The sequence below is a fragment of the Choloepus didactylus genome, chromosome 1 (assembly GCF_015220235.1).
Source record: "Choloepus didactylus isolate mChoDid1 chromosome 1, mChoDid1.pri, whole genome shotgun sequence".
NCBI lineage: Eukaryota > Metazoa > Chordata > Mammalia > Pilosa > Megalonychidae > Choloepus > Choloepus didactylus.
The window spans coordinates 133,731,672-133,759,395 of record NC_051307.1 but is presented as its reverse complement, the minus strand read 5'-3'; the positions used below and the strand labels follow the sequence as shown (position 1 = coordinate 133,759,395).

The 27,724-nt window shown below is 38.9% G+C and overlaps 2 protein-coding genes across 4 annotated transcripts in view; one reads left to right on the top strand and one right to left on the bottom strand.

The window, feature by feature from the left end:
- Positions 1 to 27,724, top strand: part of PPM1L (protein phosphatase, Mg2+/Mn2+ dependent 1L) — a 382,513-nt gene that overhangs the window by 241,401 nt on the left and 113,388 nt on the right. The window lies entirely within an intron of this gene.
- On the bottom strand, positions 7,325 to 7,932 carry LOC119538557 (60S ribosomal protein L17-like). The gene has a single exon (XM_037841606.1). It carries the CDS (start codon positions 7,920 to 7,922, stop codon positions 7,368 to 7,370), a length of 555 nt encoding a protein of 184 aa, XP_037697534.1. The 5' UTR covers positions 7,923 to 7,932; the 3' UTR covers positions 7,325 to 7,367.

Sequence of the window (27,724 nt, the reverse complement as noted above, 5' to 3'; positions counted from 1 at the left end):
TTTACTATCTGTCAGGTTCTGGTAGGTACAGAGAATTGAAGAAATGGGGGAGGGGGGATAGTTGAGTTAGAAGTCTGCTCCCCTTGAGTTTACTGCTAATCTTGACTGCTGTCTCTATGAATCCATCTTCTAAGTACTGCTTAAAAAATCACACCGTCACTATATTGGCTTCTTCCTTACCTGTGATCAGGTCTTTCCTCTGGTCTAAGTCCTTACTTCTCATTTAGGGGGTAAGTAAAACAAATTACATTTCTATTGTTTATACCCTGCTTGCTTCCTAAAAGTTTGATGTGCCATATATACAATAATATTTCAATAAAAATAGAAACTCAAAGCCATAAAAAAAGAAGGAAGCAAATACATTAACCATGAAGAATAATATAGTTACTTTAAATAAGTATCCCCCCACCCCTACCCCCAAGCTTTCTGACAACCAGGGCAAAAAGAGAAAACTAATGGGTTATACAGTTCTCACTATTTTAATAGACAAAATAAAGCAGGTTTTCAATGGAGACACCTTCTCTTCTGGTACTAAAGTTTATAAGAACCATATAACAAGGCATCTTGTTTAGGGGACACTGAACAACATTGTCTTAGCCTGGTTCCTCCAAAGCAGAGCCTGAAACACTAGTTTATTGGGGATTATGATCTCAGTGAAGGGAGTGAGGGGCATTGGGAATGAAACAAATAGGAAACGTTATTGAGGTGGCCTCATCTGAGGGCAACTATGCTCGAGCCTAGGGTATTATTTAAGGAGGCTTATAAATAGCATGCCCAAACCATCCAGTAGGGGATGAAAGGGAAAGCATTAAGCTCCCAGTTCCATTCTCCCACCCATCAAGTGTGGCTTCACAGACATTAATTTTCCATACTTATACAGTTGTATATACCTGAGTGCTAAGTGGTTTCTGTGTGCATCCCACACCTTGGCATCAGGAAAGTGCCAGGGCATGAAGCAAATGGTGCATGATTCAGGCAAAGGCTACATCTGCATTTGTGGCTCCAAGTACCACAAATGAAATCTCAAAACATTTTATGACAAATGCATGTGAGTTCAACTTGTCATTTCTTGTATATCAGCCATCTGTAAAAGTTAAGAATGTATTATTTTTGTTTTTACAAAGCTCCTGCATAGCATGTGGATATGTTCAATGTAGAGAGTGTTCAGATCCATTTACAGAAATATTTTACACACAGGAGAAAACAAGAGGAGAGGGTGTTTTGTTTCACATAATAGCCCAACAGGGCAGCTTTCCATCTCTCACCAAAATAATTGACTAGTCCTCATTTTTATGACTGATGAAGTCAAGTACTGGGGCCCTTCAACTTGGATAGCACAGTGAGATGTAGCTTTCAAAGCAGGGTGGATATTTTTATATGTGTAAAAAATAATTCTCTTCTAGAGATAAATTCACGATAGTGGTTACTCTGAGGAGGAAGAGCTGGGGATGGAGACTTAACTTTTTCAACAGATACTCTTATTTGAATTTTTTACTTTGACTATGTATTTTCTATTTTTTAAAATGTATTAAAAGGAAAATAAAACTAAACACAATCTTCCTGCTACATTTCCATTATCTTCAGTGCTGGAAATGGAATATAATAAAGCAGAAAGCCATTCTGCTTGTTTTCAATAAAAGCTTTGACATGTTCTTTTCACCTCTAAGTCATGTATATCCCTGGAATAAATCAAGGAGAGAACTCAGTGACCAGTCCAGCTATCATGAAACTGTAGTGCCAAGATGAGAGAAGCCAGTAAGTGCCTGGACTCCAGGGCTCTTGTCATAGGGTGCCTGGCAGCCTGCATGCCCAGGGCCAGAATTGGTCCTAGAGTCCACAGCAAGTTTGACCTTATTGTGCATTATAAAGTTCCACTAAAGGGAATAGGATTCCTGGGCAAGTGACCTGCTGGGGATTTAATTGTTTCTGATCTCACTGCCTGCTGGTTGTTTCTGCTTCACTGCCTGCTGGTTGTTTCTGCTTCACCTTAGAGCTTGATCTTCCTATGTCTAACAAGTAACCTGGTTCACTGCTTTACTTGGCCTTTTAGTTAGATCCTCTTTTTTCTGGACTATAACCAAACCTCTATTGATTTTCTTGTAAGGCATTGCAGCATAGTGGGAAAAGCCTAAGCTTTGAAGCCAAACTGACTTCATGATAATTCCTTATGATAATACCTTATGGGATATTCCGGTTTGCTGAAGCTGCTGGAATGCAAAATACCAGAAATGGATTGACTTGTATAAAGGGGATTTATTAGGTTACAAATTTATAACTCTAAGGCCATAAAAGTGTCCAAACTAAGGCATCAACAAGTGAAAGGCTGATGGCATCTGGAACACTTCTGTTAGCTGGGAAGTCACGTGGCTGGTGTTTGCTGGTCCTTTGCTCCCAGGTTCTGGTTTCAAAATGGCTTTCTCCAAAATGTCTCTGGGTTTCTGTCTCTCTTAGCTTCTCTCTCCCAGTTCCTGTGCATCCTTGCTTGTTCTCTCAGGGTATTTCTCTCTTAGCATCTGGGGGTCCTCTCTTAGCTTCTCTGGGGCAAACTCTGGGCTTCATCTCTTAGCTTAGGATCTCCAAACGTCTTTCTGTCTGCATCTCCAAGCATGTGGGTCTGTGTTGGCCCCTGAGTTCTTAAGGACTCCAATAAACTAATCAAGACCCACCCTAAGAGGGCAGGGAGTCATACCTCCATGGAAATAATCTAATCAAAAGGTCTTGCTCACAATTGAGTGAGTCACATCTCCATGGAAACAACCCAGTTAAAAGATCCCACCCACAATATGTCTGCATCCACCAGAGTGGATCAAAAGAACATCAGCCTCCTTTTCGTTCCTTGCCATCTTGGAGTAATGTGTATTTGTACTATGTTTTTAGATATTTGCTTTTACCCGTTCTAAGGCCGTGTATTAATGACCTATTGCTGCATTATAAATTACTCCAAAATGTAGCACCTTACAACAATGAATGTTTATTGTTCTGAGGTCAGGAATTCTGGTTGATTCTTGCATGAAATTGCAGTTAACTGTGGTTGGGGCTGCAGTCTCTGAAGACTTGCCTAGGCTGGAGGTGCTTCTTCCCTGTTTATTCACATGAGTCTTGGCAAGAAGCTTCGATTTCTTACCATATATGTGGGCCTCTCCAAGAACTGCTTGGTACCTGGCTTCCCACAGTGTGAAGTGATCCGAGAATGAGAGAGAGAGAGAGAGAGAGAGAGAGAGAAACAGAGAGACAGAGAGAGAAAGGAGAGAGGAGGGAGCTCAAGGGAGCACCAAGACAGAAGCCACAGTATTTTATGAAAACTGAATATCAGAAGTCACATACCATAACTTTCACCATATTCTACTGGTTACACAGACCAACCCTGATTCTGTGCAGGAGGGAACTATGAAAGGCTAGGAGGTCAGGATTTTTGGGGGGGGCATCTTGGAGCCTAGGTTCCTTAAGTCCAAAGCTGGAGTATTCAGCTCTGCACCTAGCACCAGAAGGCCTTAGGATGATTTATAACCCAGCATCCTTTCCAATAATTGGAACTTCCATTTCAATTGACCAGTGTCAGTGTACTCACTGTACTAGTTATTAAATATTTTGAACATCACTAATGACTCCTCTAATGCATGAGGATATTTCCTCCTAGTGCTTCCAACCCCATGCCTCTATAGTTGTGAGTTTGCAGCTTTGCTTTTTCACAACAGTATCTTAAATGTTTCAAGATTAAGGCATTACTCTTTGGATGGTAAAAACTCAGAATCAGCATCTCTCTCTCTCTCTGTCTCTCTCTCTGTCTCTCTCTCTCTCTCTCTGTCTCTCTGTGTCTATCCCCACCACCCACCCTCTCCCTCTCCTTCCTCTTTCTTCCTCCCTCCCTCTATCACATATACACCCTTTTGTATTTCTCTTTGTTTCTTTCCTTTAACTGTCTATGTTAAAAAAATTGATCATACTTAAAATTTTTATATATGTTAAATAATTTGGTGACCTTTTCTGGTTTTAATTTTAAAAATAGATGAGTGGATTAACTCAATAAATTTGTTTTTATATCCAATCTTCAATATTTGACTCAGCAGTTGCCGTCAGTAGAAAAGTTTCCTATCCCTTCTTTAATATAGCTTTTTGGCTGCCTTTTCTATACTGCAGAGAAAAAGTAAAGGAGCAAAAATGAGGAAATTGCTCAATATCTTGTCTGTCTCTTCCACTTTTCACTCTGCCATAATTTCCCTTACTCGTGGCCTTCTTCCCCACTTTTCTACCAAATCCCCATCTCAGATTCTTGACACTAAAGAAAATAGCAGTAAACAAAGTGAATTTTTGTGTCAGCATTAGTGGAAGGGGAATACAGATAGAACTTAGAAGTGTCTTCCCCTCCCTACCCCATTTCGTTGGGATTGTTACATTGTGTCTAAATTTTTAAAGAAATATTTTAAGGAAAATACTATTTTTGAGAGAACTCATACTTTTAATCTACCTCTCCTTTAAAAAAAAATCTATTAGAGAAGTTATGGGTTTACAGTAGAATCATGCATAAAATACAGGATTCCCATATACTACCTGTGCCAGTTTGAATTTATTATGTCCCCCAAAAGGCCATTACCTTTGATGCAGTCTTGTGTGGGCAGGATACATATTTGTGTTGATTTGGTTGGAGACTTTTGATTGGATGTATCCTTGGAGATGTGATCACTCAACTGTGGGCAAGATCTTTCATTGGATAATTTCCATGGAGGTGTGGCCCCGCCCATTCAGCATAGGCCTTGATTAGTTTACTGGAGCATTATTATATAAGCTCAGACAGAAGGAGCAAGCTTGTTACAGCCAAGAGGGACACTTTGAAGAAAGCACAGGAGCTGAGAGAGTAGCTGCAGATAAGAGACAGTTTGAAGATGGCTGTTGAAAGCAGACTTTTGCTCCAGAGAAGCTAAGAGAAGACAAACACCCCAAGAGCAACTGAGGGTGACATTTTGAAGAAGAGCTGTGGCCTAGAGAGGAACATCCTGGGAGAAAGCCATTTTAAAACCAGAACTTGCAGCAGACACCAGCCACATGCCTTCCCAGCTAACAGAGGTTTTCTGGAGCCATTGGCCATCTTCCAGTGAAGGTACACGATAGTTGATGCATTACCTTGGACACTTTATGGCCTTAAGAGTGTAACTGTGTAACCAAATAAACCCCCTTTTATAAAAGCCAATCCATTTCTGGTATTTTGCATTCCAGCAGCATTAGCAAACTAGAACACTACCCCACAACCAACACCTTCTATTGCATTGGTATTGAACATTTCTTGCAATTGATGATAGCACATTTTAATAATTTAACTATTAAGTAAAGTCCGTGGTTTAACTTAGGGTTCACTGTTTATGTCACATAGTTCCATGAATTTTTTTTTCTTAATTCTTATGCTCTTACCATATATAAAATATAACATTTCCCCTTTTCCTCATATTCACTTATGTATTTCAGTGTTAATGTGTTCACAATGTTGTATCATCACCACCATCCATTACCAAAAGTTTTCGTCATTCCCAATAAGATCATGTCATCTGCAAATAGGGAAACCTTACTTCTTTCTGTCCAATTTGGATGCCTTTTATTTCTTTTTCTTGCCTGATTGCTTTGGCAAGAGTTCCCAGGGCAATGTAGAATAACAATGGTGGCAGTGGGCATCCTTGTCTTGTTCCTAATGTCAGAGGGAAAACCCTCTATCTTAGTAAATATGTATTAGCTGGGCTTTTCATACATACCCTTTTTCATGTTGAGGAAGTTACCTTCTATTCCTCGTCCTCTAAGTATTTTTATTAAGAAACAGTGCTAGATTTTGTCAAGTGCCTTTTCTGCATCAATTAAAGATGATCGTGTGGTTTTTTCCCTTCATTCTGTTAATGTGGTGTATTATATTAATTGACTTTCTTATGTTGAACCAACCTTGCATTCCAGGGATAAATTATACTTGATCATGGTGTATAATTCTTTTAATAGGCAGTTGGATTTGGTTTGCTAGTATTTTGTTGAGGATTTTTTTTGTATCTATATTCATAAGAGATACTGGTCTGTAGTTTTCTTTTTCTTGTGGTATCTTTATCTGGCTTTGGTATGAGGGTGATGTTGGCCTTGTAAAATGGATTAGGTAACTCATTTTTTGGAAGAGTTTGAGTAGAATTGGTGTTAAGTCTTTTGGGGATGTTTGTTAGAATTCCCCTGTGGAGCCATCTGACCTTGGGCTTTTCTTTGTTGGGAGGTTTTTGATTACAAATTCAGTCTGTTTACTAATAACTGTTTTTTTCTTGAGTCAGTGTAGGTAGTGTGTTGCTAAGAATTTCTCCATATCATCTAGGTTATTTAATTTATTGACATAAAATTGTCCATAATACCACCTTATAGTCCTTTTTATTTCAGCAGGGTTAGTAGTAATGTCCCTCTTTTCATTTCTGATTTTTGATATTTGTATTGTCTCTCTTTTTTTCTAGGCAAAGTTTTTTTGATTTTATTGCTGTTTTTAAAGCACAAAAACCAACTTTTGGTTTTGTTGATTCCATTTTGTTGTTTGATTTCTGTTTCATTTATCTCTGTTTTAATCTTTGTTATTTCCTTCCTTCTGCTCACTTTGGGTTTAGTTTGCTCTTTTTCTTCTAGTTATTTCAGTTTTGAGTTTAGTCTCTGATTTGAGGTCTTTCTTCTATTTAATATAAGCATTTAGAGCTATAAATCTCCCTCTCAGCACTGCATTCACCATGTCCCATAAGTTTTGGTATGTTGTATTTTCAGTTTCTTTTGCCTCAGGATGTTTCCTAGTATTACTTGTGATTTGCTCTTTAACCATTTGGTTGCTCAAGAGTATGTTTAATTTCTGTGTATTTGTGAATTTCCCATTTCTCCCTCTGTTACTGATTTCTAGCTTCATTCTGTTGTGGTCAGAGAATATACATTGTATGATTTCAATGTTTTTAATTTATTGAGACTTGTTTTGTGACCCAACTTATGGTATCCTGGAGAATGATCCATGTGCACTTGAGAAGAATGTGTATTCTGTTTTCCTTGGGTGCAGTGATCTATATATGTCTGTTAGGTCTAGGTGGTTTAGTATATACTTTAAGTCCTGTACATCCTTATTGATCTTCTGACTTGATGTTCTATCCATTATCGAACAGTGGTGTGTTGAAGTCTCCTACTATTCATGTAGCTCCGTCAATTTCTTCCTTTAAATCTGTCAGTATTTACTTCATATATTTTGGGGGCTCTACTGTTAGGTGCATATATGTGTATATACATATATATATATATATATATATATATATATATTTAATATTTAACAAATTTAATAAGACAGCCAACATTCTGCTTTAACTTTAATTTGCATTTAATTTATGATGAATTTATTCCCGAGCCATAAGTTTTTGTTTCTTCAGTTTCTTCTGGGATATCTTTTTCTTCTGTGCAACCTCTTCTTCTGGTTTAGGAACAATTTGTTCTTTCTCAGTAAGGATCATCTCAGTGTGGCAGGGGGAGCTCATGTATGGGTTAATCCAACCATGAGCTCTGTAAGTGTGGTGGCACATCTTGGGGGCTTTGTTCACCTGGATGTGCTCAATGACTGGAGAATCTACATGTAAACCCTTAAGTTCAGCATTACTTTCTGCATTTTTAAGCACGTGCAGCAAAAATTCAGCACTATTTTTGGGCCATCGACCCTGCATCCAGCTCCACTGTTTGGCCTGGGCACACCTACCAACACCCCGATTGTAATGACAGAATGGCACACACTGCTTCTGTAAAATGACATCTTTCAGATACTTGGTGGCTTTTCGAATATGTATACCGTTGATGGCCTGAGCAGTTTCTTGGGTGTTCTTAAAGTGAACACGAAGATTTGAACCTCTTGATTTGCATGATTTTGTGGGGTTTTCAGGGTCAAGTGAATAGCGAACCATTTTCAGAGATCACCTCAGGCTGCTTACGGGAAGAGGCAATAAATATATATTTGATAATTGTTACATCTTCCTGTTGAATTGTCATCTTTATCAGTCTATTATGACACTTTGTCCTTTGTGGCTGTTTTCCACTTAAAGTCTATTTTATCTGAAAATAGTATAGCCATCCCAGCTCTCTGTTGTTTACTACTTGTATGGTATATTTTTTTCCATTCTTTCACCCTCAACTTACCTGTATCTTTGACTTTAAGGTGAGTCTCTTGCAGACAGTTTATAGTTGTGTCATGCTTTTTTATCCATTCTGCCAATCTCTGCCTTTTGACTGGAGAGTATAATCCATTTACATTTAAAATCATTAGTGATAATGCGGTACTCTCTTCTGCCATTTTGCTATTTAGGCTTTGTAAGACTTATATCTCTTTTGTCCTTTACTTCCATTAAAGCCTACTTTTATATTTGTTTGCTTTTTTTGAGTTTTACCATAAAAAATAGTTGTGTGCCTTCTCACTTGTATCTGGATATATTTTTCATCTGTTTTCCTTGTAGTTATCATAGGGTTAAAATTTAACATCCTAAATATATAACAATCATATTTGTTTTCTACCAGCTTAACTTCAGTAGCATGCACATATACTTCTATACCCCTCGGTCCCACCACCATTTTTTTTTTGTGCTTGTTACCACTTATATTTTTATACATTGTTTTTCCATAAACATAGATTTATCATTACTTTTTATGCATTTGCATTTTAGCACCTGTAGGAAGTAAGAAGTGGAGTTACATACCAAACAATACAATACAATAATACTGGCACTTATAATTACCCACATGGGTACCTTTACCATAGATCTTTACTTCTTTATGCCACTTTGAACCACTGTCTAGTGTCCTTTTCTTTCAATCTGAAGCCTTCCCTCAAGCATTGCTTATAGGGCAGGTTTAGTGGTGGTGGATTCCCTCTACTTTTGTTTATCTGAGAATGTCCTAATCTCTCCCTCATTTTTGCAGTTGTTTACCTTCAGCATTTTAAGTATTTCAACCCACTGCCTCCTTGCCTCCAAGGTTTCTGGTGACAAATCAGCAGTCTAATTGGGATTCCCTCTATGCGACGCATTGCTTTTCTCTTTCACTTTCAGAACTCTTTTCTTGTCCTTTGCATTTGATAGTGTAATCATTATTGATGGGATATATTTTTCTTCATGTTTATCCTGTTTGGTGATCTCTGAGCTTCTTAGATACACATATTGACATCTTTTGCCAAGTTTGGGAAGTTCTCTTCTATTATTTCTCTGACTATTCCTTCTGCCCCTTTCTCTCTTTCTTCTCCCTCTGGGACAACTGTAATGCATATGTTGGTGTGCTTGTTGGTGTCCCATAGCTGCCTTATGATATTTTTGCTTTTAATATTTATTTTTTCTTTCTCCTCCTCAGCCTGACTCATTTCAGGTGTCTTGTCTTCAAGTTCACTGATTCTTTCATCTGCGAGCTGCAGTCTGCTCTTGAAAACCTCCTGGGCATTTTTTGTTCTAGTTATTGTGGTCTTCAACTCAAGTAGTTCTGTTTGGTTCCTTTGTAAATTTCTGTCTCTTTACTTAGACTGTCATATTGTTCATTCATTATTTTCCTGATATTCTTTAGGTCTTCCTCTGTAGTTTCCCTCATCTCCTTAAGCATTTTTAAGATCATTTGTTTAAAGGCTTTGTTGAGTATGTCCACATTCTCTCGTCTTCTTCATTGGTGTTTTCTGGATTTTTATCTTCTTCATTTCGATGGGCCATAATTTCCTATTTCTTTGTCTTGTACTCTTTTGTTGTACACTCTACGTTTTAATATTTTCAAATGTTAACTCTGGAATTTACTCCCTGGGATGTCTGCTTCTTGATTTTTTAACTAACTGGTGATAAGAGAGATTTTCTTGAGTTTCAGCCCTCTTATCAGGAAGGTCTGCCCAAGGCAAAAGCAGTGTGTGTGGGGGTGGGGTGGAGGAGGGGGATCCCTGTCTTTTTGGTCTCTGTCTTGTCCTGGGCTTTTGCTTGTTGGTTGTTTTGGAGTTCCCTTATTTACAAGAGTTTTGTAGTCCCCTCTGTTTCCCAGGAGACAGAACTCCTTCTCTCAGGTATTGGACACTGAAAGTCCTTTGTCCCTGACTGTCCACCTCTATTGCTTTTGTCTCATGCTGCTCTTGCCTGGAGGGCAAATTCTGGTAGGAGAGTCATTTGGAGAGGACTTTGTGAAGTTAGACTTTCCCAACCAAAACATGGCCAGGGACTCATGAAGAGGGCATGGACTATCTCCAAAAATTCCTGGGGCAGGGATCAGGAAGGGCTCACAAATCTCTGAGCTTTCCTGGCCCACCCAGCAAATGCAGCTGTTTAGCTAACTGCTCCCTGCAGCCCTGAGGAGGTGCCATGTCTTTAAATCTTCACTGCCACCACCCTTGTCTAGGGACTGGTGAAACAATGGCTGCTGCTTTTGTCTGGGGCAGGTTGAAACAATAGCCGACCTCAGAGCCAGGAACCTGCGAGATCCGAATTCACTAATCAAAAGCCAGGATCAGCAATTGGCTGTGCCCACCCATGTTCTTGGAGATGAGGATTTTTATGTTCCCTTTCTGTTACTAGCAGTTAGCCAGGGACTGGACCCCACGGTGGCCTGCCGTGAATGGGGGATGGGCACTGCACAGAGAGAGCAATTTACAGTTCTTTGCTGTAACTGATCAGCCTCTTCCTCCCGCTCTTCCCTGGATGCTGTTTAGTGATCCTCTGGCCTCTTGAATTTCAAAATAGTTGTTTCAGACAGTTCCTGCCTGTTTAATAGCTGTTTTAGTGGGAAGACTGAGTCCTGGAACTCCCTCCTCTACCATTTTCCCCAGAAGTACCCACAACCTAACTCTCCTTTTAAAATTGCTTTCTAATCTATAGGAAATTCAATGAGATTAAGCATTAAAGAGCTAGGAAGAATGAAAGTGCACTCACAAAATTAGAGATGCATTTGATTTTTAGCAAGACTCAGCTTGTGAAAATTATTGGCCCACAAAAATAGAAAGAAATAAATTCAGCCAAATTTACCTACTTGTCTGAAGTTCTACTCATGTTTTAAAATCACACCTGAAAATGTTAGGGGCCTGGTATAATTGCATTTGCAAATAAAATGCAGGAAGGTCTTAAGTCTCAAAGTACAATTAGGCGTGTTCATTTTCCCTTTTTTTCTGTAATGTGAGTAACGTCAGGGCTTTTCAGTTGACTGAACCTCCTTGTAAACCCTTCCCTGTAGGAGAAATGAGTATTCCAGAGCGACTGAAGAAAATGAGCTTGTCTAAAAATAGTTGTCTGTTGACAAGATTTTAGCAGACTTTTTTTTTGTAATATGAAAGCTTTATAAAATAGGGTGAGGTCAAATATGACAAATGTGGTCAAATCTAAATCTTCTTTTAATCTATAAATCCCTGGTTAGCTGCAATTGTGTTAATTTTTAAATGGATATTTTGAAGTTTTACTGAATTTATGACATTCGCAGCAGTTTTCTGTCTCTCTAAGCATTTGGAAATACTCGGTTACATTGTGTACACTGGAGATCAGTACACTTTTCACTGGGTTCTACTTACTAGAGTCTCAAATGAAGTTCAGTTTTGCCCTGCTTTTATTTACCAGGAATTGTTTTCTACCACCTGAAAATATAAAGTTGATTGATTTATAATCCTCTTTCCTTTGCAGTTTCTGGAGACATTTTTGTTTGTCACAAAAGGGGAGGGGAAGTGGGAGGAAGGCTAGTGAGTAGAGGCCAGAGATGCTGCCAAACCTCCTATAATGTACAAGACAGCCCCCCACAACAGTTATTTGGCCAAAATGTCAGTAGTGCTGACGTTGAGAAACACTGCTTTAAAGCGATAGCTGTCAACCTTTGTGGTTCATTAGAATTACCTTGAGGGGCTTGTGCCATCCTGTACCTAGATTAATTAAATCAGAATCTCTGAACAGTTGGGATCTAGACATCATTATTTTTTAAATCTCCCCAGGTGATTTTAGAATGCAACCAAGATTGAGAACTGCTATATTAGAGTGAAAATTTTTAGAAGGCAAGACAAATTTAGACATTATCCCAGGTAGTTTTCTTACTAAAGGACCCACAAGGACCTCATTAAAATGTTTCACTTATCAGTGTTCCATAGTAGTGTTATAGTGAGGTTTAAATGAATTTTTAATGCCTGTTTTTATGTTCTCTGAAGCCAGTGCTTAGAACTTGAGAAATTGCTGTTCTCATAGCCATATTGGAAGTTTGTATTCCCTTGCTTCCTTCTCTCTAGTAAAATATGTTCTTCCTCCTTCCAGCAAGTGCAGGTAACAAGTGTTTACTGGTAGCTTCGTTCAGTAAAGTTCTCCCGAATAACATTTGGCATGTTTAGATTTTGGTGATTTATTTTCCTTGTAGGTTTCCTGTGATTCTTTCTTACTTGATGAGCAAGTATCATCATTTTCCCTATTTACCTGAATTGATATACTATGCAAAGGAGGTGAAGTATACCCTCTAAAAATATTTTATCCAAATTTTGGTCCTTTCATTCCTTTCTTAACCATTCCTTTTCACTAAAGATTAAATCTTGCTGGCGAGAGTTTAACTATATATAGAAGTGACTCCACACTACATAAATATATATCACTATACCCAAACTTGATGTATCTTCAACTCTGGACCTCCTTAGTTGGATCCCAGTCAGAGGCCACCCTAATATCACTCTATCCAAAGGGAAAATATGACCAACTGGAAGTCAGTGTGAAAGGAGCTAGTGCTCTTAACTGATTACAGTTTAAATATTTTAACTTCTGCAAAATTTTCAAAAACATATGACCCAGGCTTATATAAGGGAGGACTCCTGAAATTTAAGCTTCTTTAGCTTCAAGTAAATCTGTCTGTTATCCAGGATTTATTCTTATTATCTTCTGTGACTTCAGAATCAGACAGAAGAGTTTTAATGCAATTACTTAGGTAGTTACTGTCATTTCTGACAGTCATTTGGAAGGAAATACTCTTATTGTGTTTTAGACTCAGTCATAAAATCCCCCAAGCAAAGGAACATAAATATCTTATTTCAAGGCTTGGAGAGAAGGCAGGATGATTAGTCATGGCAGCACAGGGCACGCCAGAACGTGGCACCAATCATAACATGGTCAGGCATGCACTGCAACACAAAGGGTTGATGACAGGCACAAGTCTAAAGGGTACAACAAGGGCATCATAATTTAAGTAGCAGTTAACCTTGAGGTTTCTAGAAGAGAGCAGAGTTGTAATGAGTAGCAACCAGGAGTCTCCCAGTTAGATAGGCCTCCCATCTGCAGCTAGACTATTGCAGAGGAGCGCTGGTCCCAAGGAGGGAGGCTGGCCAGAGCAAGACAGGGGGTAGATCCAAAGCTGGAACCAGACCCTGGGAATGGGGACAAATGGGCACAGAGAGCTGAACTCTGAGACTCTGGGGAGATGTTGGAGCCTTGTAACCAGTGCCAAGTTTCCTTGCATGGGAAACAAGTCTGGGTTGGGCCTTTAAACATGCCAGTCAGTGGGCTCAACTGTGGGAAGCAGAAGGTAGGGAAGGGAATGTGAGGACACATTGGTGCTTTTAAACAGTGGTCTTCAAAAATTTTTTTGCATACTCTCTAAAAGAGTTTTGAAAAATATAGATTCTTTTTGAACATTTATAAACTGATATATGAAATCTTTCATCGTAAGTTTAAATAGTTGCAAAGGATATAATTTCTGGCATATTATATGTTGTATATGGGATTTAAATATTTTAATCAAAAACTTAGAGCTATAAATTTAGATCATTAAAATTTGGGGGAATGGCTACCATTCAGCCTAATTGTCAAAGTCAGTTCTCACTCTCAAACCAAGTGGCCAAATTAGACTTCCTTTCTACCAAAAGATGTCTGCCTTCATTTTTCAGGGAAGAAAGGCAGGAAGGGAGGGACAGAGGAAGGAAAAGAGGGAAGAAAGAAGGAAAAAAGGGAGAGAGGGAGGAAGGGAGGGAGGGAGGAAGGAAGGATGGATAGATAGAGAAGCGTGTCATCTGGATGAAACAATGCACTTTCAATTAGTCCTTTGTTCTCCAGTAAGTTTGTTTGTTTATTTATTTATTTATTTATTTCTAAAAATATTTTATTAGAAAAGTTGAGAGTTTACACACCAATTATGCATAAAATACAGGATTCCCATACACCACTGCACAACAGCTTGCATTGGTGTGGAAAATTTGTTACAATTGATAATAGTACGTTTTCATAATTGTGCTAACTTTTAACTTTATCAAAAATTAAAAAACAAACAAAAAACATTTCAAACAAAACAAAGGAATAAGAAAAACAACCTAGAATAAACTACATTAAAGCTAATTTTTTAAAATGCAATGGCTTTTTTTTACTTTATTGAAAAATTTAAAAAAACGATTCAAACAAAACAAAACAAAGGAATAAGAAAAATAAATAATCTAGAATAACTACATTGCTTCCAACATGTTCCTACCATACCCCAAGAAGATTAACAAACCATAACCAAACAAAGGAATAAAAAAATCAAATAACCTAAAATAACTACATTGCTTCCAACAAGTTCCTACTATACCCCAAGAAAATTAACAAGCCATAATCAAAGGAATAAGAAAAACAAATAACCTAAAATTACTACATTAAAGCTAATTTTTAAAATGCAATAGCTTTTTTTTACTTTATCAAAAAATTAAAAAAAAAGCAATTCAAACAAAACAAAATAAAGGAATGAGAAAAACAAATAACCTAAAATAACTGTATTGCTTTCAACATGTCCCTACCATATCCCAAGAAAATTGACAAATGATAACCAAACAAAGGAATAAGAAAAACCAATAACCTAAAATAACTACAGTGCTTCCAACATGTTCCTGCCATACCCAAGAAAATTTACAAACCATAATCATTCCTGAGTGTATTAGTTAGGGTTCTCCTAGGGAAACAGAATCAATGAGAGGTGTCTATGACTATAACATTTATAAAAGTGACTCACACAACTGTGGGTATGTACGAGTCCAAATTCTGTAGAGCAGTCAGCAAGCTGTCAGCTGCAAGGAAGATGTCCAATGAACGCCTCAGGAAATGAACCGGCAACTTAGACAAACTCCTCAGGAAATGAACTGGGATCTTCGACGAATGTGTTTGATGAACTCCTCAGAAAACACTTCTCTGGGCAGCCGAAGAAGTGAAGGTTCTCTATCTGTCTCGCTTGTAAGTCTTCAAAGGATGTTTGTTAAAGTAGAATCTCTTGGAATTTAAGGAAAAACTGAATAGCCAGGGCTCAAGAAGAGTTTCTAGGGAAGTTTTAGAAACTTTTTCAGCAGAAGACGTATTGTATGTACCTTCAGTCTGGGGCACTGTCATTCATGTGATAGGGCATTGTAGTTACTACTGGTGTGTAAACCACCCCAAACCTTGTGGCAAAAAAGAGCAACCATTGTATTACGCTCATGGATTCTATTGGTCAATGCGTAAGGGGAATGGCTGGTCTTTGCCATTTAATGTGTGGGAAGGCTCAAATGTGGAGATGGGAACAGCAGGGGCTGGAAGATCCACTTCTAAGATCCACTTCTAGCTTCTCTTGGACTGCTGGCCAGACCGCCTGCACATAGACTCTTCACATGGGGTCTTCAGGATAGTCAGACTTTTTACATGGCAACACAGTGGTTTAAGAGGGAATGTCCTAAGAGGGAATGTCCAGAGAATGATCACTCTAAGAGAGCCAGCTAAAAGTTTCATGGCATTTTTTAACCTAGCCTTGGAAGCTACTTTTGCCAAACTCTATTGGTCAAAGTAGTCAAAGGCCCATCCAGATTCACTGCTCTGTGAGAGGAATGTCAAAGAATTTGTGACCATTTTTAAAATTGTCACTCTAAGCTACAGCTTCACTTTGTTTCTTGGGTTAAGTCTTGAAGTAGGGAATCTGATTACTCAGCTTATCCTGTGGATTGGTTCCTCTCTCAACTATGGCAAAGGGGGCAGGCTTACATATTTAGTAGAACTCAGTTTTTAAAATATGCTCTACTAACTTGCTTCCTCTTTTCCAACTCTGGAAGAGGCAGATTCTCTAATAAGGGCTCATGACTGAGGAGGAAATAATGGAATCTCTAATTTAGACACTGCCAAGAATGGCAACCATATCACTGCCTTCCACACGCAGTTTGGTGAATAGGGGGAACCTGGCAAGAGAGAAGGAATAGGGCAGATACCATGGGGTTACTGACGTTCATGGGAGATGCTCTTTGTTAATTCACAGAAACACTCAGAGGAGTGCCTACGAGCACAGGTGCTGTCAAGAGTGTGACATATGAGTTACTGATATTCTGATAACCTCCTCAGGCAGTCGAGGCCTGGAAACATTCTGGTTAAGCAGTAAGTAAATGATATGAAAAAATTAACCTTGTTCTTGAAATGAAAACAGATTTGACCTTGAGTAAAATCAAAGAACAAGAGAACTACTTCACAGCTGCTATGGATTTCTGATTTTTAGAAACAGTTGCTAAATATCAGACTTTCTTAGCTTTTGTCTGTCAGTGCCATTCAATAAGTAACAACACTGAGTGAAACATCTTTCCTCTGAGATCTTCAAGCTGCTTAACTAATCAGCTTAGTTTAGCTGAGCATCCTGGGTTAGTAAGCAAAGGGAAAATATGGCTCCAGTTTTGTGGATGTGCTGCTAGAGCAGGCACTAAAAAAGAAATAGAAAGTTTTCTAATCTTCCTTTCTGTTTGAGGGAACTAATTCAGGAAATAGTTAAGTGACTTTCTTAGGGTCTCCGAACAGCTTACTAGACTAAAATAGCCTGTCTTTAAATACCAAAGCTTTCCTGGGAGCCACCATTTATGCTCTACTAACCTGCTTCCTCTTTTCAGATAGAATTTATAGTGGTTGTGCAGTTAGCTGAAGATGTCATAAGATTCTCCAAACTTGAGAAGAGGCCAGAGAATGTCTATGATTTCGTAAATTAGTTCTGGGACTCTCATAAGCAATGAATTTTAGAGGCTATAACACCTTAGTAATCAGAACCTTTACTAGAAAAAATATTTGCTATGACACGGGAGAAGGTATGATTCGTTTGTAGAAAAGATCAAACTTTAGCCAGCATATAAAACCCGATGTATTGATTACAATAAATGTTGTTACTTCTTATGTCAAGGTTGGGAAGAAAGGAGGAAATACACTGAAACAAACTGAACAATCCCTTGGGAAAATCTGACACCTGAAGAGTATAAGAACCTCTGTGCCTCAGGTTAAAGTCCTGCCCTTCCTGTCGTTACTTCTTAATCTGTTTACTTACCTGCCTATTTCTCCTTTCTTTTCCCCTTTAATTTGTGTAGCACCAAGTCCTGTAAAACCAACTTGAAGATTGCTCTGTAATAAGCTCCTCTGCAAAAGGATGCCTTAGAGAAAAAGTCTGAGCATTTCTTTCTTCTCTATCAATACTTTAAAGCAGTAATCCTCATCCTTACCAGAATCAATGCTTTCTTTTTATGACAGATATTTTTAACACTCTATTTATCATCCTGAAGTGAAATTCATAGATAATGTAATCTACTGATACGCATAGTGTTTTTTAAAATCAGTGAAATGCTGTAACAATATAAAGGGGAAAAAGAGGAAATTATAAAGTTATTTCAGTATGTAAATGTTCAGGTACCAACACATTAGAAGTCATAACGGAGTTATCAGATACTTGCACTAAGATACTTATGGTATCTCATGAGTACAACAGCTACAAATGCAGACTGACGATTGGGTTATTTTGACAACTCAAATAAAATGAGTGGTGGTGGGGTTGCTGCAGTGATGTTTCCAACATCTGAATAACTCCTTGTAAAGTTCTCAACAAAACAAAGTACATGCTTCCCTTAATTTATACAGTTGTTGCATTCTTAGAAAATTCAGTGTATAATAAATCTGTTACAAAACTACTTTGTTTACATGCAAAGAGAAGGTCCAGGTTCATGTAATTATAAGCAAGCTTTTTACCTCTATCATTTGAAAGTGGTGTGTAATATGGGAAACTCTTTGTTTTGTAGAACTGTCCATTGCATTGCAGAATCTCTAGTGTCCCTAACTCTGTCAGATAAACCTCAATGGCGGAGGCGGGGCAAGATGGCAGACTGGTGAGCTGTATGTTTTAGTTACTCCTCCAGGAAAGTAGATAGAAAGCCAGGAACTGCGTGGACTGGACACCACAGAGCAATCTGTCTTTGGGCATACTTCATACAACACTCATGAAAATGTTGAACTGCTGAGATCAGCGAAATCTGTAAGTTTTTGCGGACAGGGGACCCATGCCCCTCCCTGCCAGGCTCAGTCCCGTGGGAGGAGGGGCTGTCAGCTCCGGGAAGGAGAAGGGAGAACTGCAGTGGCAGCCCTTATCGGAAACTCATTCTACTGATCCAAACTCCAACCATAGATAGACTGAGACCAGACACCAGAGAATCTGAGAGCAGCCAGCCCAGCAGAGAGGAGACAGGCATAGAAAAAAAAAAACAACACGAAAAACTCCAAAATAAAAGCAGAGGATTTTTGGAGTTCTGGTGAACACAGAAAGGGGAAGGGCGGAGCTCAGGCCTTGAGGCGCATATGCAAATCCCGAAGAAAAGCTGATCTCTCTGCCCTGTGGACCTTTCCTTAATGGCCCTGGTTGCTTTGTCTATTAGCATTTCAATAACCCATTAGATCTCTGAGGAGGGCCCTTTTTTTTTTTTTTTTAAATCCTTTTTTCTTTTTCTAAAACAATTACTCTAAGAAGCCCAATACAGAAAGCTTCAAAGACTTTCAATTTGGGCACGTCAAGTCAAGAGCAGAACTAAGAGAGCTCTGAGACAAAAGGCAATAATCCAGTGGCTGAGAAAATTCACTAAACACCACAACTTCCCAAGAAAAGGGGGGTGTCCGCTCACAGCCACCATCCTGGTGAACAGGAAACACTCCTGCCCATCACCAGCCCCATAGCCCAGAGCTGCCTCAGACAACCCAGTGTGACGGAAGTGCTTCAAATAACAGGCACACACCACAAAACTGGGCATGGACATTAGCCTTCCCTGCAACCTCAGCTGATTGTCCCAGAGCTGGGAAGGTGGAGCAGTGTGAATTAACAAAGGCCCACTCAACCATCATTTGAGCAGACTGCGAGCCTCCCTACACAGCCCAGCAGCCCAGAACTGCCCTGGGGGGATGGCACTCACCTGTGACATAGCACAGTCATCCCTCAACAGAGGACCCGGGGTGCACAGCCTGGAAGAGGGGCCCACTTGCAAGTCTCAGGAGCCATACGCCAATACCAAGGACTTGTGGGTCAGTGGCAGAGACAAACTGTGGCAGGACTGAACTGAAGGATTAGACTATTGCAGCAGCTTTAAAACTCTAGGATCACCAGGGAGATTTGATTGTTAGGGCCACCCCCCCTCCCCGACTGCCCAGAAACACGCCCCACATACAGGGCAGGCAACACCAACTACACATGCAAGCTTAGTACACCAATTGGGCCCCACAAGACTCACTCCCCCACTCACCAAAAAGGCTAAGCAGGGGAGAACTGGCTTGTGGAGAAGAGGTGGCTCGTGGACACCACCTGCTGGTTAGTTAGAGAAAGTGTACTCCACGAAGCTGTAGATCTGATGAATTAGAGATAAGGACTTCAATAGGTCTACAAACCCTAAAAGAACCCTATCAAGTTCAGCAAATGCCACGAGGCCAAAAACAACAGAAAATTATAAAGCATATGAAAAAAACAGACGATATGGATAACCCAAGCCCAAGCACCCAAATCAAAAGACCAGAAGAGACACAGCACCTAGAGCAGCTACTCAAAGAACTAAAGATGAACAATGAGACCATAGTATGGGATATAAAGGAAATCAAGAAGACTCTAGAAGAGCATAAAGAAGACATTGCAAGACTAAATAAAAAAAATGGATGATCTTATGGAAATTAAAGAAACTGTTGACCAAATTAAAAAGACTCTGGACACTCATAGTACAAGACTAGAGGAAGTTGAACAACGAATCAGTGACCTGGAAGATGACAGAATGGAAAATGAAAGCATAAAAGAAAGTATGGGGAAAAAATTGAAAAAATCGAAATGGACCTCAGGGATATGATAGATAATATGAAACGTCCAAATATAAGACTCATTGGTGTCCCAGAAGGGGAAGAAAAGGGTAAAGGTCTAGGAAGAGTATTCAAAGAAATTGTTGGGGAAAACTTCCCAAATCTTCTAAACAACATAAATACACAAATCATAAATGCTCAGCGAACTCCAAATAGAATAAATCCAAATAAACCCACTGCGAGACATATACTGATCACACTGTCAAACACAGAAGAGAAGGAGCAAGTTCTGAAAGCAGCAAGAGAAAAGCAATTCACCACATACAAAGGAAACAGCATAAGACTAAGTAGTGACTACTCAGCAGCCACCATGGAGGCAAGAAGGCAGTGGCACGATATATTTAAAATTCTGAGTGAGAAAAATTTCCAGCCAAGAATACTTTATCCAGCAAAGCTCTCCTTCAAATTTGAGGGAGAGCTTAAATTTTTCACAGACAAACAAATGCTGAGAGAATTTGCTAACAAGAGACCTGCCCTACTGGAGATACTAAAGGGAGCCCTACAGACAGAGAAACAAAGAAAGGACAGAGAGACTTGGAGAAAGGTTCAGTGCTAAAGAGATTCGGTATGGGTACAATAAAGGATATTAATAGAGAGAGGGAAAAATATGGCAAACATAAACCAAAGGATAAGATGGCCGATTCAAGATATGCCTTCACGGTTATAACATTGAATGTAAATGGATTAAACTCCCCAATTAAAAGATATAGATTTGCAGAATGGATCAAAAAAAAATGAACCATCAATATGTTGCATACAAGAGACTCATCTTAGACACAGGGACACAAAGAAACTGAAAGTGAAAGGATGGAAAAAAATATTTCATGCAAGCTACAGCCAAAAGAAAGCAGGTGTAGCAATATTAATCTCAGATAAAATAGAGTTTAAATGCAGGGATGTTTTGAGAGACAAAGAAGGCCACTGCATACTAATAAAAGGGGCAATTCAACAAGAGGAAATAACAATCATAAATGTTCATGCACCCAGTCAAGGTGCCACAAAATACATGAGAGAAACACTGGCAAAACTAAAGGAAGCAATTGATGTTTCCACAATAATTGTGGGAGACTTCAACACATCACTCTCTCCTATAGATAGATCAACCAGACAGAAGACCAATAAGGAAACTGAAAACCTAAACAATCTGATAAATGAATTAGATTTAACAGACATATACAGGACATTACATCCCAAATCACCAGGATACACATACTTTTCTAGTGCTCACGGAACTTTCTCCAGAATAGATTATATGCTGGGACATAAAACAAGGCTCAATAAATTTAAAAAGATTGAAATTATTCAAAGCACATTCTCTGACCACAATGGAATACAATTAGAAGTCAATAACCATCAGAAACTTAGAAAATTCACAAATACCTGGAGGTTAAACAACACACTCCTAAACAATCAGTGGGTTAAAGAAGAAATAGCAAGAGAAATTGCTAAATATATAGAGATGAATGAAAATGAGAACACAACATACCAAAACCTATGGGATACAGCAAAAGCATTACTGAGGGGGAAATTTATAGCACTAAATGCATACATTAAAAAGGAAGAAAGAGCCAAAATCAAAGAACTAATGGATCAACTGAAGAAGATAGAAAATGAACAGCAAACGAATCCTAAACCAAGTAGAAGAAAAGAAATAACAAGGATTATAGCAGAAATAAATGACATAGAGAACAAAAAAAACAATACAGAGGATAAATATCACCAAAAGTTGGTTCTTTGAGAAGATCAACAAGATTGACAAGCCCCTAGCTAGACTGACAAAATCAAAAAGAGAGAAGACCCATATAAACAAAATAATGAATGAAAAAGGTGACATAAGTGCAGATCCCGAAGAAAGTAAAAAAAATTATAAGAGGATACTATGAACAAGTGTATGGCAACAAACTGGATAATGTAGAGGAAATGGACAATTTCCTGGAAACATATGAACAACCTAGACTGACCAGAGAAGAAATAGAAGACCTCAACCAACCCATCACAAGCAAAGAGATCCAATCAGTCATCAAAAACCTTCCCACAAATAAATGCCCAGGGCCAGATGGCTTCACAGGGGAATTCTACCAAACTTTCCAGAAAGAACTGACACCAATCTTACTCAAACTCTTTCAAAACATTGAAGAAAAGGGAACACTACCTAACTCAGTTTATGAAGCTAACATCAATCTAATACCAAAACCAGGCAAAGATGCTACAAAAAAGGAAAACTACCGGCCAGTCTCCCTAATGAATATAGATGCAAAAATCCTCAACAAAATACTTGCAAATCGAATCCAAAGACACATTAAAAAAATCATACACCATGACCAAGTGGGGTTCATTCCAGGCATGCAAGGATGGTTCAACATAAGAAAATCAATCAATGTATTACAACACATTAAAAACTCGAAAGGGAAAAGTCAATTGATCATCTCAATAGATGCTGAAAAAGCATTTGACAAAATCCAACATCCCTTTTTGATAAAAACACTTCAAGAGGTAGGAATTGAAGGAAACTTCCTCAACATGATAAAGAGCATATATTAAAAACCCACAGCCAGCATAGTACTCAATGGTGAGAGACTGAAAGCCTTCCCTCTAAGATCAGGAACAAGACAAGGATGCCCGCTGTCACCACTGTTATTCAACATTGTGCTGGAAGTGCTAGCCAGGGCAATCCGGCAAGACAAAGAAATAAAAGGCATCCAAATTGGAAAAGAAGAAGTAAAACTGTCATTGTTTGCAGATGATATTATCTTATATCTAGAAAACCCTGAGAAATCGACGATACAGCTACTAGAGCTAATAAACAAATTTAGCAAAGTAGCGGGATACAAGGTTAATGCACATAAGTCAATAATGTTTCTATATGCTAGAAATGAACAAACTTTTTCTTGGTATCAAGAAAAAGATACCATTTTCAATAGCAACTAAAAAAATCAAGTACCTAGGAATAAACTTAACCAAAGATGTAAAAGACCTATACAAAGAAAACTACGTAACTCTACTAAAAGAAATAGAAGGGGACCTTAAAAGATGGAAAAATATTCCATGTTCATGGATAGGAAGGCTAAATGTCATTAAGATGTCAATTCTACCCAAACTCATCTACAGATTCAATGCAATCCCAATCAAAATTCCAACAACCTACTTTGCAGACTTGGAAAAGCTAGTTATCAAATTTATTTGGAAAGGGAAGATGCCTCGAATTGCTAAAGACGCTCTAAAAAAGAAAAACGAAGTGGGAGGACTTACACTCCCTGACTTTGAAGCTTATTATAAAGCCACAGTTGCCAAAACAGCATGGTACTGGCAGAAAGATAGACATATAGATCAATGGAATCGAATTGAGAATTCAGAGATAGACCCTCAGATCTATGGCCGACTGATCTTTGATAAGGCCCCCAAAGTCACTGAACTGAGCCATAATGGTCTTTTCAACAAATGGGGCTGGGAGAGTTGGATATCCATATCCAAAAGAATGAAAGAGGACCCCTACCTCACCCCCTACACAAAAATTAACTCAAAATGGACCAAAGATCTCAATATAAAAGAAAGTACCATAAAACTCCTAGAAGATAATGTAGGAAAACATCTTCAAGACCTTGTATTAGGCGGCCACTTCCTAGACTTTACACCCAAAGCACAAGCAACAAAAGAAAAAATAGATAAATGGGAACTCCTCAGGCTTAGAAGTTTCTGCACCTCAAAGGAATTTCTCAAAAAGGTAAAGAGGCAGCCAACTCAATGGGAAAAAATTTTTGGAAACCATGTATCTGACAAAAGACTGATATCTTGCATATACAAAGAAATCCTACAACTCAATGACAATAGTACAGACAGCCCAATTATAAAATGGGCAAAAGATATGAAAAGACAGTTCTCTGAAGAGGAAATACAAATGGCCAAGAAACACATGAAAAAATTTTCAGCTTCACTAGCTATTAGAGAGATGCAAATTAAGACCACAATGAGATGCCATCTAACACCGGTTAGAATGGCTGCCATTAAACAAACAGGAAACTACAAATGCTGGAGGGGATGTGGAGAAATTGGAACTCTTATTCATTGTTGGTGGGACTGTATAATGGTTCAGCCACTCTGGAAGCCAGTCTGGCAGTTCCTTAGAAAACTAGATATAGAGCTAACATTCGATCCAGCGATTGCACTTCTCGGTATATACCCGGAAGAGCGGAAAGCAGTGACACGAACAGATATCTGCACGCCAATGTTCATAGCAGCATTATTCACAATTGCCAAGAGATGGAAACAACCCAAATGTCCTTCAACAGATGAGTGGATAAATAAAATGTGGTATATACACGCGATGGAATACTATGCGGCAGTAAGAAGGAACGATCTCGTGAAACATATGACAACATGGATGAACCTTGAAGACATAATGCTGAGCGAAATAAGCCAGGCACAAAAAGAGAAATATTATATGCTACCACTAATGTGAACTTTGAAAAATGTAAAACAAATGGTTTATAATGTAGAATGTAGGGGAACTAGCAGTAGAGAGCAATTAAGGAAGGGGGAACAATAATCCAAGAAGAACAGATAAGCTATTTAACATTCTGGGGATGCCCAGAAATGACTATCGTCTGTTAAATTCTGATGGATATAGTAGGAACAAGTTCACAGAAATGTTGCTATATTATGTAACTTTCTTGGGGTAAAGTAGGAACATGTTGGAAGTTAAGCAGTTATCTTAGGTTAGTTGTCTTTTTCTTACTCCCTTGTTATGGTCTCTTTGAAATGTTCTTTTATTGTACGTTTGTTTTCTTTTTAACTTTTTTTTTCATACAGTAGATTTAAAAAAGAAGGGAAAGTTAAAAAAAAAACAAAAAAAGAAAGAAAAACAAGGAAAAAAAAAAAGATGTAGTGCCCCCTTGAGGAGCCTGTGGAGAGTGCAGGGGTATTCGCCTAACCCACCTCCATGGTTGCTAACGTGACCACAGACATAGGGAACTGGTGGTTTGATGGGTGAGCCCTCTACCATAAGTTTTACCCTTGGGAAGACGGTTGCTGCAAAGGAGAGGCTAGGCCTCCCTATATTTGTGCCTAAGAGTCTCCTCCTGAATGCCTCTTTGTTGCTCAGATGTGGCCCTCTCTCTCTGGCTAAGCCAACTTGAAAGGTGAAATCACTGCCCTCCCCCCTACGTGGGATCAGACACCCAGGGGAGTGAATCTCCCTGGCAACGTGGAATATGACTCCCGGGGAGGAATGTAGACCTGGCATCGTGGGACGGAGAACATCTTCTTGACCAAAAGGGGGATGTGAAAGGAAATGAAATAAGCTTCAGTGGCAGAGAGATTCCAAAAGGAGCCGAGAGGTAACTCTGGAGGGCACTCTTACGCACACTTTAGACAACCCTTTTTAGGTTCTAAAGAATTGGGGTAGCTGGTGATGGATACCTGAAACTATCAAACTACAACCCAGAACCCATGAATCTTGAAGACAGTTGTATAAAAATGTAGCTTATGAGGGGTGACAATGGGATTGGGAAAGCCATAAGGACCACACTCCACTTTGTCTAGTTTATGGATGGATGAGTAGAAAAATAGGGGAAGGAAACAAACAGACAAAGGTACCCAGTGTTCTTTTTTACTTCAATTGCTCTTTTTCACTCTAATTATTATTCTTGTTATTTTTGTGTGTGTGCTAATGAAGGTGTCAGGGATTGATTTAGGTGATGAATGTACAACTATGTAATGGTACTGTAAACAATCGAAAGTACGATTTGTTTTGTATGACTGCGTGGTATGTGAATATATCTCAATAAAATGATGATTTAAAAAAAAAAAAAAAAAACCTCAATGGCGCCCCACAGTCATTGTGACAATCAAAAATGTCCCCACAAATATTCAAAACACCCTCATTCAGAACCATTGCTCTGGAGTCTGGAACAAAAATGAAGAGTTAAATTCCAGTGAGAGAAGTATCTTTCTGAGTCCATGTTGGATGTTTTTGATTCATTTTCTTTGGTTTTGAGATGTTGAGGACCACTGTGCCATTTGTAAACCATCACTCCATCTTTCTTTTTCATGAGAAGATGGTATGATGGTATAGATATGACATGTTGAATTTATTGCTTTCATGAACCACTTGAGTTTCATTAACAATCTGTAAGGTAGGTTTGATCAAGGAAAGAAGATTCTCAATTGCAGTACTGGGTGTTCCAGTTTGCTAATGCTGCCATTATGCAAAATACCAGAAATAGATTGGCTTTCATAAAGGGGATTTATTAAGTTAAAATTTACAGTTGTAAGGCCATAAAAGTATCCAAACTAAGGCATCAACAGATGATACCTTCACTGGAGGATGGCCAATGGTGTTCCAAAAACCTCTGTTAGCTGGGGAGGCATGTGGCTGTCGTTTGTTGATCCCGGGTTGTGTTCCAGCTCCTCTCTCAGCTGCTGTGCATTCTTGGTTCTTTCTCCCAGGATGTTTCTCTATGCATCTGGAGGTCCTGTCTTAGCATATCCCAGGGCAAACTCTGGGCTTCATCTTGTAGCTAAATGTCCTTCTGTCTGCGTCTCCAAGTATCTCTTAAATGTCAGCATCAGCAAGTATCTGGGCCTATGTGGTTCTTTTTACAGGATTCCAGTAAACTAATCAAGACCCCCACTGAATGAGTGGGGCCACATCTCCATGGAAACATTTAATCAAGTGGTCACACCCTAATCAAAAAGATTAATCAGTCTGCCACTGCAGGATTGCATTAAAGAATATGGCTTTCTGTGGGGGACATAATATATCCAAACTGGCACACTGGGTTAAGCCTAAACATGATCTTAATGAACCTAGAAAATGGAGCCGGTTATACATTGGGCAATTGTATAACTATTTTGTGAACTAAAAAGTATTGTTCCTTCTAGAATTTTCTGGGATTAATCTAGATCTACTGTAAATCTATTAGAATCTCCCAAGGGTCACACTCTCTCATTTTCTGTGGAATCCTTGAAACTTGGCCTTAACTGTGATCCAGTGTAACCAGAAGCACACCAGCAGTCTTATCTGGCAAGATGAGAATAATGGCAGGTGTGACCTTCACTTAGATCATCAGAATTTGAGGCCAAGATTCTCCACTGCTTTTGACAAAAACTTAATTCAGACTGGCCAACAGGAAAAAAAAAAAAAAAAAAAAAAGGAAAAAAAAGTGAAAAGGAAAAAAGGAAGAAAAGAGTGAAATTTATTGCCTTCAGGAGAAAATACTTGATTCACAGGAATGGCTAGATCCAGGTCTCAGATCATGTCAAGGATGTATGTCTCCCTCCCTTAGCTCTGATTCTCTTTCATGCTAGCTTTATTCTTGTCCATTGCAAACAGCTTCCTCTCTGGAGCCACAGAAAAGGTTCACAGCTTGTGATTCCAGAAGGAGAGACCCTCTTACCTGATATCCACAAGGAAGATTTTGATTGGCCAGTTTGGATCACATGCTCATGTTTGAACCAAGAACTGTAGCCAAGGAGGAGGAGCTCTGATGGGTCAGCCTGAGTTATTTGCTGATACACTCACCCCCTGTAAAGGAGAGTGGATAGGTACTATAGACCACATGGCTTGGGAAACGGGTGGCTCCCCAGGGGAAAGGGATGCTGGGTAGGTAAGAGTAGCAGGTGACTCACTGTTACTACTTCTGCGT

Bases quoted from the DNA above. Each gene is read 5' to 3' on its own strand.
- LOC119538557 (XM_037841606.1), bottom strand. From the start codon at position 7,922: ATGGTTCGCTATTCACTTGACCCTGAAAACCCCACAAAATCATGCAAA.